At 43.7% G+C, this 16,364-nt stretch overlaps 1 protein-coding gene across 3 annotated transcripts in view; it reads right to left on the reverse strand.

The window, feature by feature from the left end:
• The window catches only part of ABCB10 (ATP binding cassette subfamily B member 10), a 43,577-nt gene extending 27,595 nt beyond the window's left edge, over positions 1 to 15,982 (reverse strand). For all 3 annotated transcript variants that reach the window (XM_037820812.1, XM_037820814.1, XM_037820808.1), the window contains exon 1: positions 15,294 to 15,982. In XM_037820812.1, coding sequence (XP_037676740.1) covers positions 15,294 to 15,840 — 547 coding nt within the window. In that variant the 5' untranslated portion in view covers positions 15,841 to 15,982. The remainder of the gene's footprint in view (positions 1 to 15,293) is intronic.
• Positions 15,983 to 16,364: the final 382 nt, after the last annotated feature.

A 16,364-nucleotide genomic window follows, 5' to 3' on the forward strand; every position in this document is an offset into this window, starting at 1 on the left:
AACCACAGTTGAAGGTTAGTTGAGCTACCTTCCCTTGCTCCTAGTAGGGGCTTGCTGCTTTTCCCTCAGGGGAGTTTTCCAACTCAGCCTGCTGTGCCAGGGGGGTGGCGCACCTGGCTCCGCAGTTCTATGCTGTGATCTTGGCCCTTTCACCTGTTCCAGACTGGTGTATGATGTGTGTCCAGGTCACAGATATCCCTCAGTTTTTCCAGATAGTTCCTGGCTATTTACTAGCTGCTCTAGAGGACTAACTAAATTCCACACCTCCCTATGCTACCATCTCGCCAGCCCTCACCTCATTCTTTTTTAATGACTGCATAATATCTGCTAAAAGAAAAACTTTTCATGAAACTTAAGATCTCATAGCTTTATTGAGTGATTCATGAGTCCATCAGCATCCCATTCAGAAAGAAGGGAGTTCCACCAAGGGGGTGGAAAGGGGGAGCTTCTATAGAGCAAATGCAGAAGCAAATGAGGAAATGTTCTGATTGGCTCACACTAAGCTTCCATTTTACATAGGGGAAGTCTTACAAAGAGAAGAGCAGATGTACGTTGATTAGTATGGTATGCTTGTCCAATCTGATAAGCTATCTCTCCTGCACCAAAACTGGTTTATCGGCAGGTGTTGTTTATCTGCAGTTGTGTAGGGTATCTTCCATTGTTCCATTTTCTTGGAAAATCCCTGTAGGTCAATTGTTTTTGTCTTCTGGAATATCCTTTTTTCAGAAAGGGCAACATCCAATGCTGGTGGCCATTACCTATAAGAAACCATTCTTAAAATCTGTGCCGGTTTGAATGTATTATGTCCCCCAAAGGCCATTATCTTTGATGTAATCTTCTGGGGCAGACCTATCAATGTTAATTAGATTGAAATTCTTTGTGTGTTTCATGGAGATGTGCCCTACCCAACTGTAGGTGATAACGGATGAGATATTTCCAGGGAGGCGTGGCCCCACCCATTCAGGGTGGGCCTTGATCAGTGGAGCCATATAAATGAGCTGACATAACAGAAGGAACTCAGTGCAGCTGTGAGTGACATTTTGAAGAGGAGCTACTGCCAAGAGGGACACTTTGAAGAAAGCACAGGAGCTGCAGATGAGAGACAGTTTGAAGATGGCCGTTGAAAGCAGACTCTTCCTCTAGAGAAGCTGAGAGAGGACAAATATCCCAAGTGCAACTAGAGTGATATTTTTGAGGAACTGCAGCCTAGAGAGGAACTTTCTTGGAGAAAGTCATTTTGAAACCAGAACTTTGGAGCAGATGCCAGCCACGTGCCTTCCCAGCCAACACAGGTTTTCCAGACTTTATTGGTCAATCTCCAGTGAATGTACCCGATTGCTGATGTGTTACCTTGGACACTTTATAGCCTTAAGACTGTAACTGCGTAGCCAAAAAAACCCCCTTTTATAAAAGCCAATCCATCTCTGGTGTTTTGCATTCTGGCAGCATTAGCAAACTAGAACAAAATCCAATTAGGTGATGGTGGCATAAAGAGGAGTGGAAGTTAGTTAGTCCCCCTGGAACAACTAATAAACAACCAGGAACAACTAGTAAATAATCTGGAATAACTGCTGGGGGACAAACATGACTGTCCACACATCATACACCAGCTTGGATTGGAAGGAATGCCTGAGAATGCAGTGTAAAATCTTAAGTAAAGACTGCAGATCCGTGCCAACAGCCCCTCCCCCATGGCAGCCCAAACTACAAAACCTTGCTGTGATAGAGAGCAGCGCTCTCTGAACAAGTGAATACACCTCAGTCCAGCTCTAACTGGGGTTCTGATTAACAAACGTGGACTGCTCAACAAAAGCCACAAATCCCCAAGAAGAAGATAGAGGCCTTTAGTGACAACTGATCTTAAAAAGCCAGTGGACTTCTCTGTGCCAGGAAGGGGAGCCCAGAGGACCGGGTGCTATCTCTGGCCAGTGGGTGAAGCTGGGAGGGACCATGTACTGGCCCTGAAGGGGGGCTTTCTGTCCCTTTTTCTCTCTCTCAACCTGGGCAGCTCAGTGGAGAAAGCCACAGCCATTTTTAGTTCACAGCTTTCTGACCCAGACAAGGGTGGAGATAGCAGAGTCAGAGAGACAGAGAACCTATTTAAATGCAAATGAAAACTCCCTAGGGGGTGTATTTTCCTGTGCCAATTTGAATATATTATGCCCCCCCCCGCCAGAAAAAGCCATGTTCTTTGATGCCATCTTGTGCTTGGATTAGGTTGTTTGCATGGAAATGAGCCCCACCCAACTGTGGGTAACGAGTGTGATTGGATAATTTTCATGGAGGTGTTGGCCCACCCATTCAGGGTGGGTCTGAATTAAATTACTGGAGCACTATATAAAATCAGAAGAAGCAAACTGCTACAGCCAAGAAGGACACTTTGAAGAAAGCACAGGAGCTGCAGATGAGAGACATTTTGAAGACGGCCATTGAAAGCAGACTCTTGCTCCGGAGAAGCTGAGAGAGGACAAATACTCAAAGTGCAACTAAGAGTAACATTTCTGAGGAACTGTGGCCTAGAGAGGAATGTCCTGGGAGAAAGATATTTTGAAACCAGAATTTTGGAACAGACACCAGCCATGTGCCTTCCCAGCTAACAGAGGTTTTCAGGACACCATTGGCCATCCTACAGTGAAGGTACCCGATTGCTGATGTGTTACCTTGGACACTTCATGGCCTTAAGACTGTAATTGTGTAGGGAATAGATATCTATTTGGTACAGGATCTAAATTTTCTAAACGGTACAACTCTACAGTCGATTTGTTCAAACACCACAATTGCATGGAACTTTGAATAGGAAGCGAGATACGGTAAGTTAGTATAGGCTGGAGTGAAATAGTGACACATCCTAGAGTAATTTGGGCAAATAAAAAAAAAATATATTTACAGCCTCCCCCTCCCCAGCCCCGAGAATCTGAGGGAAGGTGTGGATGTGCTGGACATCCTCACCTGGACTGGTGTTGATGTTGTCACAAACATTGGGATGGGCGGTTTGATGTGCTGAGCCCTCGAGCATGGGACTTGCCCGTATGAAGCTCATTACCACAAAGGAGAGTCTAAACTTGCATGTAGTGGTGCCTAAGAGTTTCCCCCTGGGTACCTCTTTGTTGCTCAGATGTGGCCCTCTCTCTCTCTAACTGAGCCATCTCGACAGGTGAACTCGCTGCCCTCCCCGCTACGTGGGACCCGACTCCCAGGGTTGTAAATCTCCCTGGCAACGCAGAGTATGACTCCCGGGGATGAATGTGGACCCGGCATCGTGGGACTGAGAGTATCTTCTTGACCAAAAGGGGGATGCAAAATGAGACGAAATAGTTTCAGTGGCTGAGAGATTCCAAATGGAGTCGAGAGGTCACTGTGGTGGACATTCTCATGCACTATATAGATAACACCTCTTAGGCTTTAATGTATTGGAATAGCTAGAAGTAAATACCTGAAACTACCAAACTCCAACCCAGCAGTCTGGACTCCTGAAGACAACTGTATAATAATGTAGATTACAAGGGGTGACAGTGTGATTGTGAAGACCTTGTGGATCACACCCCCTTTATCTAGTGTATGGATGAGTGGAGGAATGGGGATAAAAACTAAAGGACAAATGGGGTGGGATGGGGGGATGATTTGGGTGTTTTTTTTTCACTTTTATTTTTTATTCTTGTTCTGGTTCTTTCTGATGTATGGAAAATGTTCAGAGATAGATTGCGGTGATGAACGCATAACTATGTTATCATACCGTGGACAGTGGATTGTATACCATGGATGATTGTATGGTGTGTGAATGTATTTCAATAAAACTGAATTTAATAATAAAAAAAAAAAGACTGTAACTGTGTAACCAAATAAATCCCCTTTTATAAAAGCCAATCCATCTCTGGTGTTTTGCATTCCGGCAGCATTAGCAAACTAGAACACTTCCCTAAGAGGAAGGAGGTGGTGCCCAGCCCTACTACTGGCCTCCCATTCAGAACCAGACCTCAGAGCCTGGAGGAAAGCATCCAAAACAGAAATTAAAGACTAAGGGGGCCACACCTCCTTACACCAGTCTGGAGCTACAGGCTGACAGGTGTCACCTGCTGGGCAGGTTAGGAAAAGCACAGTGGCTTGAGGTCTCACAGGGTGAGACCTCTTCTAGAACACATCCTCAGGGAGATGTGGTACTGAATATTGCCCCCTTCTGAGATCTGAGCCCATTCTGATCTGGGAATACCTGATTGGGGTAACCAAGGAAACCATGTCTAGACAACAGAAAACTACAACCTACACTAAGAAAAACGAAGTTATGGCCCAGTCAAAGGAACAAACTTACACTTCAACTGAGATACAGGAATTGAAACAACTAATGCTAAATCAATTCAAAAAGTTTAGGGAAGATATGGCAAAAGAGATGAGGTATACAATGAAAAGTTCAAACAACCAACTGGCAGAATCTATGGAAATAAAAGGCACAACAGAAGAGATGAAAGACACAATGGAAGCATACAACAGATCTCAAGAGGCAGAAGAAAACACTCAAGAACTGGAGAACAAGACACCTGAAAGCCTACATACAATAGAACAGATAAAGGAATGGAAAAATAGGAGCAATGTCTCCTGCAACTTAAGGACAAAACAAAATGCAGGAATGTACATGTCATCAGTGTCCCAGAAGGAGAAGAGAAGGGAAAAGGGGCAGAAGCAATAATAGAGGAAATAATCAATAAAAATTTCCCATCTCTTATGAATGACATAAAATTACAGATCCAAGAAGCACAGTGTACCCCAAACAGAATAGATCTGAATAGACCTATGCCAAGACAGTTAACAATCAGATTATCAAACACCAAAGACAAAGAGAAAATCTTGAAAGCAGCAAGAGAAAAGCGATCCATCATATACAAAGGAAGCTTGATGAGACTATGTGCGGATTTCTTAGTAGAAACCATGGAGGAAAGAAGGAAGTGGTATGATATATTTAAGATACTGAAAGAGAAAAACCACCAACCAAGAATCCTATATCTGGCAAAACTGTCCTTCAAATACGAGGGAGAGTAAAATATTTTCTGACAAATAGACAATGACAGAGTTTGTGAACAAGATACCTGCGCTACAGGAAACACTAAAGGGAGAACTACAGACAGATAGGAAAAGACAGAAGTGAGAGGTTTGGAACACAATCTTGGGTGATGGTAGCACAGCAATGTATAGATCCATATAACAACCACCACTAGATACAGAATCAAGATGCAGATCAAGATACAGAATTGTTCCATCATCCCAAAGGAACTCCCTCATGTTGCCCCTTTATTGTTATAGCCCCCTTCTCCTTCTCTCACCCCTGGCAGCTACTGATCTGTTCTCCATCTCTACAGTGTTGTGATTTTGAGAATATTATATAAATGGAAATGTATAATATGTAACCTGTTGATGTTGGTTTTATTTACTCAGCAAAAAACCCTTATGATCACTCAAATTGTTGTGTGTCAGCAGTTCATGCCTTTTTATTACTGAGTAATATTCCATTGTGTGGATGTACCAGACACTATTTAACCATTTACTTGCTAAAGGACTTTGGGTTGTTTCCAGCTTTTGACTATTACAAGTAAAACTTACATAAATGTTAAAAAAAAATCCAATTAGGCTGGGGTAAAATCCCGATACATCCCAGAGTGATAAGGCAGAGAGTAAAAGTGTATTTGCGGGGCCCCCCAAGGAACTAGGGAGAAATGCGGAAATGCTGGGCTTCCCCACCTGGGTTATTGCTGATTTTCTTGCAAACATTGAGGACTGCCAATTTGGTGGGCCAAGCCCTCTCCCTGGAGGTTTGTTGCTCCAAAGGAGAGGCTAAGCCTATTTATAATTGTGCCTAAGAGTCTCCCCCAGAGAGTCTCATTGTTGCTCAGATGTAGCCCCCTCTCTCTAAGCCCATTTGGCATGTGAACTCACTACCCTTCCCACTACATGGGACATGACTCCCAGGGGCGTGAATCCCCCTGGCAACAAGGGAAATGACTCCTGGGGATGAGCCTGGACCCAGCACTGTGGGACTGAGAAAATCTTCTTGACCAAAAGGGGGAAGAGATAAAACAAAATAAGGTTCTAGTGGCTGAGAGATGTCAAATGGAGTCAAGAGGTCAATCTGGAGGATGTTCTTATAAGCTATATAGATATCACTTTTTAGTGTTTGGTGTGTTGGAATGGCTAGAGGGAAATACCTGAGGCCTTGATTCTTCAAGATGATTGTATAACTATGTAGCTTGCACAGTGTGACTGTGTGATTGTGAAAACCTTGTGGCTCACACTCCCTTTATCCAGCGTATGGACAGATGAGTTGAAAAATGGGGACAAAAATTAGATGAAGAACAGGGTGGCATGGAGGGGATGGAAAGTTTTGGATGTTCTTATTTGCTTTTGTGTTTATTTTGGAGTTAAGGAAAAGGTTCAAAAATTGATTCTGGTGAACACACAACTTGTATGATGATGCTGTGAAAAACTACACTGTGGATGACTGTAGGGTGTGTGAATGTATCTCAATAAAACTGTATTTTAAAAAGTAAATGAACAATGGGGGAGGGGAATAGGATGTTTTGGATGTTCTTTTTTATTTCAATTTTAACTTTATTTTTTGGAGTAATGAAAATGTTCAAAGATTGATTGTGGCAATGAATGCACAACTATACGATGATACTGTGAACTGACTGCACACTTTGGAGGACTGTATGTTATGTGACTATATCTCAATAAAATTGCATAAAGAAATCCAATTAGGAACCAAGCTGATCCCACCAACACAAATCGAATGGCAAGGCTTCTAGGCAGACACAACAAATGGACACAATCTAGCCCTGGGAGACGGGAGTCCCTAAGACGCTGCCAAGAGCAATTACTTCTCCATGTATTTGACTAATGCTAACACTTCAGTTGAAGATATCACTTTCATACAATCTTAATAAAAAGCGTCTATGGTAAACTTGGAGTAACTGGCTATTTAGTTGGCAAACACAGCTGTAGAAGAAACATGAGCCTTTTAAGTAGGGTACATTTCATACAATTGCTCTCTTACCTCTTTAAGGTTTTTATTCTAATGTCCTTTTCTCACGGTCTGCCCTGACTACCTTATTCAAAATGAAAACACTCCATGGCTCCTCCTTGATTTTTCTCCAAGGGCTTCCCACCTTCTGACAGTGTAAATGTTCTACTTGTTTACCATCTCTCTCTCCTTCAGGAAATAGATTTTTGTCTGTTTTGTTCACTGCTATCTCCCCACTGCCTACAGTGAATGGTGAATAATAAAAGCTCACTGAATATTTGTTGAATGAATGAATGAATGAATTGAGCTTTGGCAAAGGAAACAGAAAAGTGGATCAGACCAACCTACATTCTGGCGCATACGTTTTTCATTAGCCTCAATAGGAATGTCAGACCTGGAAGCTCAGAAAGTCCATGAGGAAATGATTTCTTTGCATGAAGCTAGAATGTCCATGTACCCTCCTTAAAAACCAATAATCACAATCTAACTGAAAAATGTGAAACTGCTAAGGGCTGTTTCATTTTTATGTAAGACCTGAGGGGTTTGTTTCAAAACATCATGCTCAAGACAGCAATGCCCAAGCTGAACTGAAAGCCCAAACAGCAGAGAAAGTGTATAATTCAGGGCTCTGCAAAGAACCTAGCACAGGAAAGCTTCAGTGAAGGGGCAAGCTCCAGAAACAGGTTTTTCTGGGGAACTGAGGAGTAATCAGAAAATCCTTTCTGTTTCATATTTCATCTTTCATCAGCAGCTAATCTCTCTACTCTTCTGCCTTGTAAATTACTCCCCAAAGTATAATGCGAAGTGCTGTAAAGGTCCGTCTTTCTCCTCCTCCTCTAGTTTTCTAAATCTAAATTATGATTTCAAAATAAGAATCGATATTTCCTGAATGAAATGTTCATGATTCTGATTCTAGACACTAATACAGTAATGGTGATACTGATTATAAAGAGTATGAAATTTCGTAGAATCTAAACTCATTCCAGGATATCCCCTCACAGATTTTCTTTTCCTTTTAATTAAAAAAAAAAGTCACCAGCTTGTTTTATTGTCATTTACCTCTTTCTCCTACAAGCCAAATGTAGATAGAAGTAAAATAAAAGATTTCTTCTGCTTTCAGTTAGTTGGGTTCCTGTTAAAATAAGGTTTTATTACACATCCCTGTCCTCTCACATTAATGAATAATTAGGCTTGCATCATAAGCATCATTTCAGACTCCTCCCCAGGCCCCTCACATGCTGAGCACACTGAGTACACCTTCTGAAATTCATCTCTATCTTTTCTCCATGGTTAAGTCTCTTACTTGCTCCCCATCTTTGCCTACTGTGACCTCAGCAATTTCTGCTTATACAACCCACCATTATCTATCTCTTGACAAGACCTCCAAGTGTCTTTCTGTTACCCTCATTCTGCTGAAACATGGCACTCAAAGGATGAAAAAAATATCCTTCAAAAGAAGGGAAAGAAACCCTAAGATGCAGATCGCTGGTAAGGGGCTATGGTAGATACTTAGCACATGTCAGGACAGAGGTTTGGGGGAGGACAGAGGAGAGATGCACAGTGCGCCCATACCTGTGAGCTGCTGGATAGCTTTCTTTTTTTTAAAATTCAGTTCTATTGAGATATATTCACATATCACACAATCATCCATGGTGTATAATCAACTGTTCATGGTACCATTTTTTGAACATTTTCCTTATACCAGAAGAAGTAAAAATAAGAATAAAAAATAAAAGTAAAAAGGAACACCGAAATCATCCCCCCTCACCCTATTTTTCATTTAGTTTTTGTCCCCATTTTCCTACTCATCCATCCATACGCTGGATAAAAGGAGTGTATTCACAAGGCTTTCACAATCACACTGTCACCCCCTGTAAGCCACATTGTTATACAATCGTCTTCAAGAGTCAAGGGTTGGAGTTTGATAGTTTCAGATATTTACGTCTAGCTATTCCAGTACCTTAAAAACTAAAAAGTGTTATCTATATAGTGTGTAAGAATGTCCACCAGACATTCTTGACTCCATTTGAAATCCCTCAGTCACTGAAGCTTTTGACTCATTTCGCACCCCACTTTTGATCAAGCAGATGTTCTCAATCCCACGATATCAGGTCCAGATTCATCCTTGGGAGTCATATCCTGCATTGCCAGATTTACACCCCTGGGAGTCAGATCCCATGTAGGGGGGAGGGCAGTGAGTTCACCTACAGAGTTCAGTAAGCTAGAGAGAGGGGGCCACATCTGAGCAACAAAGAGGTACTCAGGGGGAGACTCTTAGGCACAATTTTAAGCAGGTTTAGCCTCTCCTTTGCAGTAATGAGCTTCATAAGGGCAAGCCCCAAGATACAGGGCTCGGCATACCAAACCTCCAGTCCTCAAAGTTTGTGAGAACATCAGCAACGTGGACATATCTTTTAATGATTTACACGTCTGCTATATTAGGCAGGTACAGCCCAAAAGCCACCCAGGTGCCAAAGACTGAGCATTACAATGTGTCCCCACCACTAACTAAAGCATTTTATATGCATTGTTTCCTTAAATTCTCCCAAAAGCTCTCATTACCCTCATTTTTCAGAGAGTAAGCTGAAGCACAGAGTTTAAGGAGAGTGCTCAAGATTGCTCAGTTCTTATACTAAAGACACATTCTGAGACAAAGCCCATCCTCTTAATCTTCCCACAACTTGGGACAAGAGTGTGTAAGAAGCAAAGCTTTCCAGGTAGAGAAACAGCACAGGCCTGGAGGTTGGGGAATGCTGGGGAGCTGAAAGGGTGGCAGGATATACCTCGGGAGCAGAGAGCCGGGTGCAGAGGATGGAGTACTGAGAAATGAAGTGGAGAGGCAAGCAGGTTCCAGATTGTAATACAGAATATGGACTCTGCTGTAAGGAAGAATTAAAAGGGTTATATGTTGGGGAGTGATACAGACAGATCTGTATTTTTAAATGGTCCACTGTGGCTGCAGTGAGAGGACTGGAGCCCAGCAAAGCTGAAGGCAGGGAAACCAGTTAGAATGCTACAATAATCTAGGCAAGAGACAAACTAGTAAACTAGGGTGGTGGTGGATGGGATAAAGTGAGGTAAAAAAGGGTTTGAGAAACCCTGAAGAACTAGAATCTACAGTACATGATGACTGGTTGGATTTGGGGACTAGGTTAGAAGGACCAGCTCTGACGTTGGGACTAATAGGATCAGAATCCCAGCTGTGTCACTTACTAGCTCTCTGACTGTGTTCTTCAGTTTCTTCATCTGTAAAATGGTAAGAAATAGAATTCATAGAATTGTCATGAGGATTAAATTAGATAACATTTGTAAAACATTTAGCACAGTGTCCAGTATCTAATAAATAATAGCTATTATTTTTATTATTACTGTTAATCATTAAAAGGATGACCCATGCTTCTGGCTTGAGCAAATGGGTATAGACAATGGTTCCATTCACGGAGGCAAGGAACAGAGGAGGAAAGCCAGGTTTGAGGAGGAAGGGAAGTCTGGTTTCTGGACATGTTGCATTTTCGGGCATCCTGGAGACATCTTAGTGGATGCAGGTGGGCATACTGGGAAGCAAAAGAGTAGAGACAATCTGTGAGGAGGAAGCTGAAGTCAAAGAACCAGGCTGGATAGGGTCGGAAGTGAAGACGTGAAGGGCTTAGAAGGGGATTAGGAGAAAGAGATGAGGAAACTAAGGCTCAGAGAGATTAGAAAACTTCTCAGCTCATGGAGTAATTTCTAGAAAAAGACCTGAGCCATGGCATGTCTGATGCAAGGCCAGACAGTTCAGCCACACGTTTGTCAGTGTGTGCTGAAGAGTTATGTACCATATAAACAACAGGGAGGCCTACCTTTGACAATAGAGCAGTGCTATCCAATAGGAATATGATGGGAGTTACCTATGTAATTTAAAATTTGAGTAGCCACCTTAAAAAAAGCAAAAATATAAAATAAAAAATAAATTCAAAAACCACTTTATTTGACCCAATGTATCCAAAATATTATCAACCTGCAATCAATATAAAAATTCAATGTGACTTTTAAATTCTTCTTTTCATATTAAGTCCTCAAAATCTGGTGTATATTTCATATTTAAAACATCACACTTCTGACTAGCCATATTTCAAGGGCTCAATAGCCAAATATGGCTAGAGGCTATCATATATAACAGTACAGCTATAGAATATTAATGTTTTCTTGGAAATACGGTATTTCCATAGCAAACAAACAATGCTGACTTCCTGAAACAGGCCTAATTTCAAAGGTTCAGCCTCACTGCCCAATGAGTACACTGTATTTGTCAGAACCCATGTCTTGATTTGGGCTTCGGGAAACACATTCATTCCACACATTCTTACCTTCTCCTTACTGCATTCATTGGTTTATCAATATTGTCATTGTGGTCACTTCACTGTGTGACCTAACTCGTCTATCTTCATAAAACATAACTACAAATTTCACAAACCTTTTGGTGGGCATCATGTTCTAAGAACTGTCCCAATCTCAAAACACACAACCCCTTATCAGTAATTTAAGTGGGAGACGCCCTCGCAAGTCCTCAACACAGGCATAACTAAACATGTTGGGGACAGGGGTGGAGGTGCACCTTCTGAAGTTTAACTTGGAATCTGCCTGGGGAATGTGAGGAAAACCTGGAGGTTTTTGTGTGCCCCAGGCCCCACCTCACAAAGAACCTCCAGGTTCCTATCACTGTTTATAATTTCTTAATACCCTAAGGGTCCAAAAGCTCACTCTCACAAGACGCAAATTCATGCACTGTGTTAGCTGCCTCCAACTCACTGGGATGGTTAAGGCTGGCAGTGACTTCTTCTATCTGCCAGGCACAGCAAGGGGACACTGACAGATTACTTTTCATCCCAATCAGTCCACACTGGGCTACTCAGCCAGCTCCTGGCATCTTGTAGCCTCCTGGCTAAGATGATAAGATGAAACATTATCAGTGAAAAAAGACTTGAGAACAACTTTGTGGACCCCAGCTGCAGGAAGAAAGCTGCGAATTCCTACACAAAGTGGGACAAGGGGGAGAAAGGGTAAAGAGGCAGATCAGAGAACACCAGTTCATTTTTAGAAAAGGAATGGAACCAACGCTGAAACTTCTTTCAGCACGTATTTGTAAACATGTTATTGATAGATCCTGTTTTTAAAGTTTCAGATTCAAATTACTTAACATCAAAATGTTTGCTCACCATGGGACTTGCCCTTATGAAGCTCATTACCACAAAGGAGAGTCTAAACTTGCATGTAATGGTGCCTAAGAGTCTCCCCCTGAGTACCTCTTTGTTGTTCAGATGTGGCCCTCTCTCTCTCTAACTGAGCCATCTCGACGGGTGAACTCGCTGCCCTCCCCGCTATGTGGGACCCGATGCCCAGGGGTGTAAATCTCCCTGGCAATGCAGAATATGACTCCCAGGGATGAATGTGGACCCGGTATCGTGGCACTGAGAGTATCTTCTTGACCAAAACGGGGATGCAAAATGAGATGAAATAGTTTCAGTGGCTGAGAGATTTCAAATGGAGTCGAGAGGTCACTCTGGTGGACATTCTTATGCACTATATAGATAACACCTCTTAGGCTCTAATGTATTGGAATAGCTAAAAGTAAATACCTGAAACTACCAAACTCGAACCCAGCAGTCTGGACTCCTGAAGACAATTATATAATAATGTAGATTACAAGGGGTGACAGTGTGATTGTGAAGACCTTGTGGATCACACTCTCTTTATCTAGTGTATGGACGAGTAGAAAAATGGGGATAAAAACTAAAGGACAAATGGGGTGGGATGGGGGGATGATTTGAGTGTTCTTTTTTCACTTTTATTTTTTATTCTTGTTCTGGTTCTTTCTGATGTAAGGAAAATGTTCAGAGATAGATTGTGGTGATGAACGCATAACTGTTATCATACTGTGGACAGTGGATTGTATACCATGGATGACTGTATGGTGTGTGAATGTATTTCAATAAAACTGAATTTAATAAAAAAAAAATGTTTGCTCACACAGTTCAGGTGGAATGCTTAGCAAACTGCTGATGGAAGTGTTATTCAAATATACTGAATTTTTGTAAAAGAATTTTTGCTTTCATTTTTCTAAAAATTAACAAATTAACGGAATTTCTTCTCTGCAACTCAGCTTTTTTGGTCTCGATTAAAACACACACACCGTTTTGCACACACACACAACTGCTCATCTCCAGCAATTTAAAGAGATGTGCCAACATCTGAGGCTGCTCTTAGAAGTTACAAATTAATGATGATACCCACTTCCTCTTAATTCCACAAATGACACCATCCAGATTGGCTTCAATATATTCTATACAATGACTTTTGAGGGAACCATATGTCCTAACAAGGGGTTTTTCATCAGATTCAGTCCTCAAAACATAAAATACTTATTTATTATCTGTTACAGTTACAAAAAAATTAGCGTACCAATTTCAGAGTTATTCCCTCAATTTATATGTTCACAATTTCTCAACATGACAAATCAAAATGGAAAGAGGTACAGTTGTTGACTTGTTTGAGGCTATCTTCTAACATGTGGGGTTAGGGCAAGAGGTAAAAGGTATGATGATCATGGGAAAGTAGGACTGGGTACCTCAATACACAGTGTAAGCAGGTGCAGGCACCAGTAAAGCCTGATACCCCAAAATCTAAGAGGTATCATCTAATATTTCAACAACAAAACAAAAGGATTTCCTTACATTTATTTTGAGTTACTTATGGGAGTGTGGAGCACACTTGGTTGTGTTTAGGGTCTCTAAAGTTTTCCTTCTGGGCCTGGTTCATCTAAGGCACTCTGAACTCTGCTCTGTGCCACACACGGATGACAGCTGGAGACAGAAAGGTAAATCAGACAGCTACTGCCTCAAACACAACTCAGTCCAGTGAGAGCTCCTCGTCTCAAATTTTCTTTTAGAAGAGGAAAAGGGAAATTATTTTCATTTCCATCAAAATCCACATACAACCAATTGGGCTCTGAAATAATTCTCTTTAATATGTGAATGATACAAAGACAGTCCTAAGCTTTAATATTCAGCAGCAGAATGCATCAGGAGGTAAAATGTTCCCACTCTAAATAATGGATGTACAGCACAGAATGCCTGCTTCAAATTTTGCACCTGACAACCTCAAAGATCCTCTTTCAAAGCCCTCACCACAGCTGCAATTTTATCTCTACTTATGTGATTATTTCATTTATGCTTTCCCGCCACACCATGTTTCTTTCTGCTTATCATTGTAACCTCAGGACCCAGTATGTGATAAGGGCTCAATAATTATTTTATTGAAAGAATGAAGGTGCTTTAGGAAATCCCAAAAACTTTAAGAAGATAGAGGTCCTGGCATTTACAGCAGTCCTCCACTTAAGGCCAAAAATGAGGAGCTATGGAAAAGGCTCTATTTATTTGGATTTTGTTTTTGGAAAAAAAAGTCATTTTATTTTTTAAAAAATTAATCAATTGTGTCTTAATTGGCTTATGATCTCTAGTTTCTCAGAGCTTCTGTTGTTTACAGATCACTGACTGTGACCAACATTGATTGCTCCGACAAGGCTGTAGTAACTCCATGGTAACACTCAGGGAGCAAGAGCAGGAGACAAGTCAGAAAAGTTTACACTGTCTTGCTCCACACTGTAAAAATATTGTTGACCACTTCATAAACTTTCCTAAAGCAATAACGTTTCCAAAACAGTATAAACGCATAATCCAAAATAAGCATATTTCTGGCTAGAATTAATAAAATAAGTAAATATCAAGGGGGAAAAAAAAGCTCATTCTGAGAATGCTGCGACGCCAAAACACACGTTCCCAATAAACTGGTGATGCAATAAATCCAAAGAGTCTAATAGTGAGATGGCGCCCCACTTGTATAATGTGAGTCAAGAAGTTAGAAAAACATAAAACCAATCTGATAACAAGTCTTCAGCTAACCTGAAATGCCCTGACTCTTTGCTATGACAACGATACTGAGGTGAGCTCCTCATCCAGCACTTTTTTTTTTTTTTGTATTTTTTAATTTTATGTTATCATCCAGCACTTTTAAACAAATTCCTGGGTGAAAAAGATACGCTAATCCCTCCTCACGGTTTTAAAAGGGGCACAACAGTGGCAGATTCTCCCCGGGTCTGGCGTTGCCTCTCCCCGCCCCCTGAAAGTGTCTCCTTTCGACGGCTCTGGGGCCACCAGCTTCGGAAAGACAGGAGGGAAGGAGGGAAGAACAGTGAGGATGTGGTACAGGCGTCAAGGGCAGACAGGGCAGGGACTCGGGGCGGGCTCCCTACCTGCCAGCCTCCAGCGCTCAGGATACGCCAACCCCAGGAGTTTCTTCGCCTCCGAGCGTCCCGCAGGCGAGCGGCGCAGTCTCGAGTCGGTTCCCGAAGCCGCCACGGCTTCGGGAGCTGCAGACTGGCCCCCGGCCCGGGAAGAGGCGGAGAGTCTGCCCGGGAGTCCTGCGCGCGGGAGCCAGGGAGCCCCTGGCCGGGCGAGCGCCCCACACCTGCAGGCGCCGAGGGGCCGCACTGGGAGTCCTAGCAGCCGCGCGATGCCGAGTCCGCTCCCGAGAGCGCACCGCGGAGCCAGCGCGGAGACCTGCGGCCGCGGGGCGCAGAGGCCGGAATCCAGACCAGCGCCGGGATAGCCGCTCCGCCAGCAGCGCGGGCGCGCGGATCCGGTACCATAGGAAACCCCCAGACCCAGCAGCCGCTGCCGGGGCTCGGGGGCGCGGGCCGCGGCCGGAACCCACATGGAAGCCGCCGGCCGGAGTCGCCCGGGCTCGGCCGGGCCCGGTCGGAGGAGCAGCTGCAGCGGCCAGGCGCAGGGGGCGCGCATGGCGCCGCGACCGTCGCCTCAGTCCCGACCTCCGCGCCTCAGTCCCGGCGCCCGGGACGCATGAAGCGCCGAAGGCTCCCTCCCCCTGGCCCAGGGCCCGACAGCGCCCAAAGCGAGGCACTCCCGCCAGGGCAGGCGGCTGGGCCCGGCGGTGGCCGCGGTGGTGGCTGCTGGGATTCGGGCTACCGAGTGGCGGGGCGTGGACGCGGCGCCTCCTGCCCCGCCCGCTGCCGGGCCGCGTCGCCACCGCCACCACGGGGCCCGCGGTGGTGCCCGCAGATAACGCTTCCTGCCGTTCCGCCTTCTGCTTTGTCATCCTTCCTCATCAGGGGCCGGGGCGCGACCCGCCTCAAGCAACCTTTGGATGCGCATGGGGTTCCTCCGGCCCGGCCCCTCTCTTGGGTGCCCACGCGCTTGCCTTGGCCTAGTAGAGAGAACTCTCCGTTCCGCGATTGCCCTTGCGTCGGTGCTACGTTCACCTCATTTCCCATACACTCTGCACCTCAGCCATCAAGAGCATTCAG

The sequence above is a fragment of the Choloepus didactylus genome, chromosome 2 (assembly GCF_015220235.1).
Source record: "Choloepus didactylus isolate mChoDid1 chromosome 2, mChoDid1.pri, whole genome shotgun sequence".
Lineage (NCBI taxonomy): Eukaryota > Metazoa > Chordata > Mammalia > Pilosa > Megalonychidae > Choloepus > Choloepus didactylus.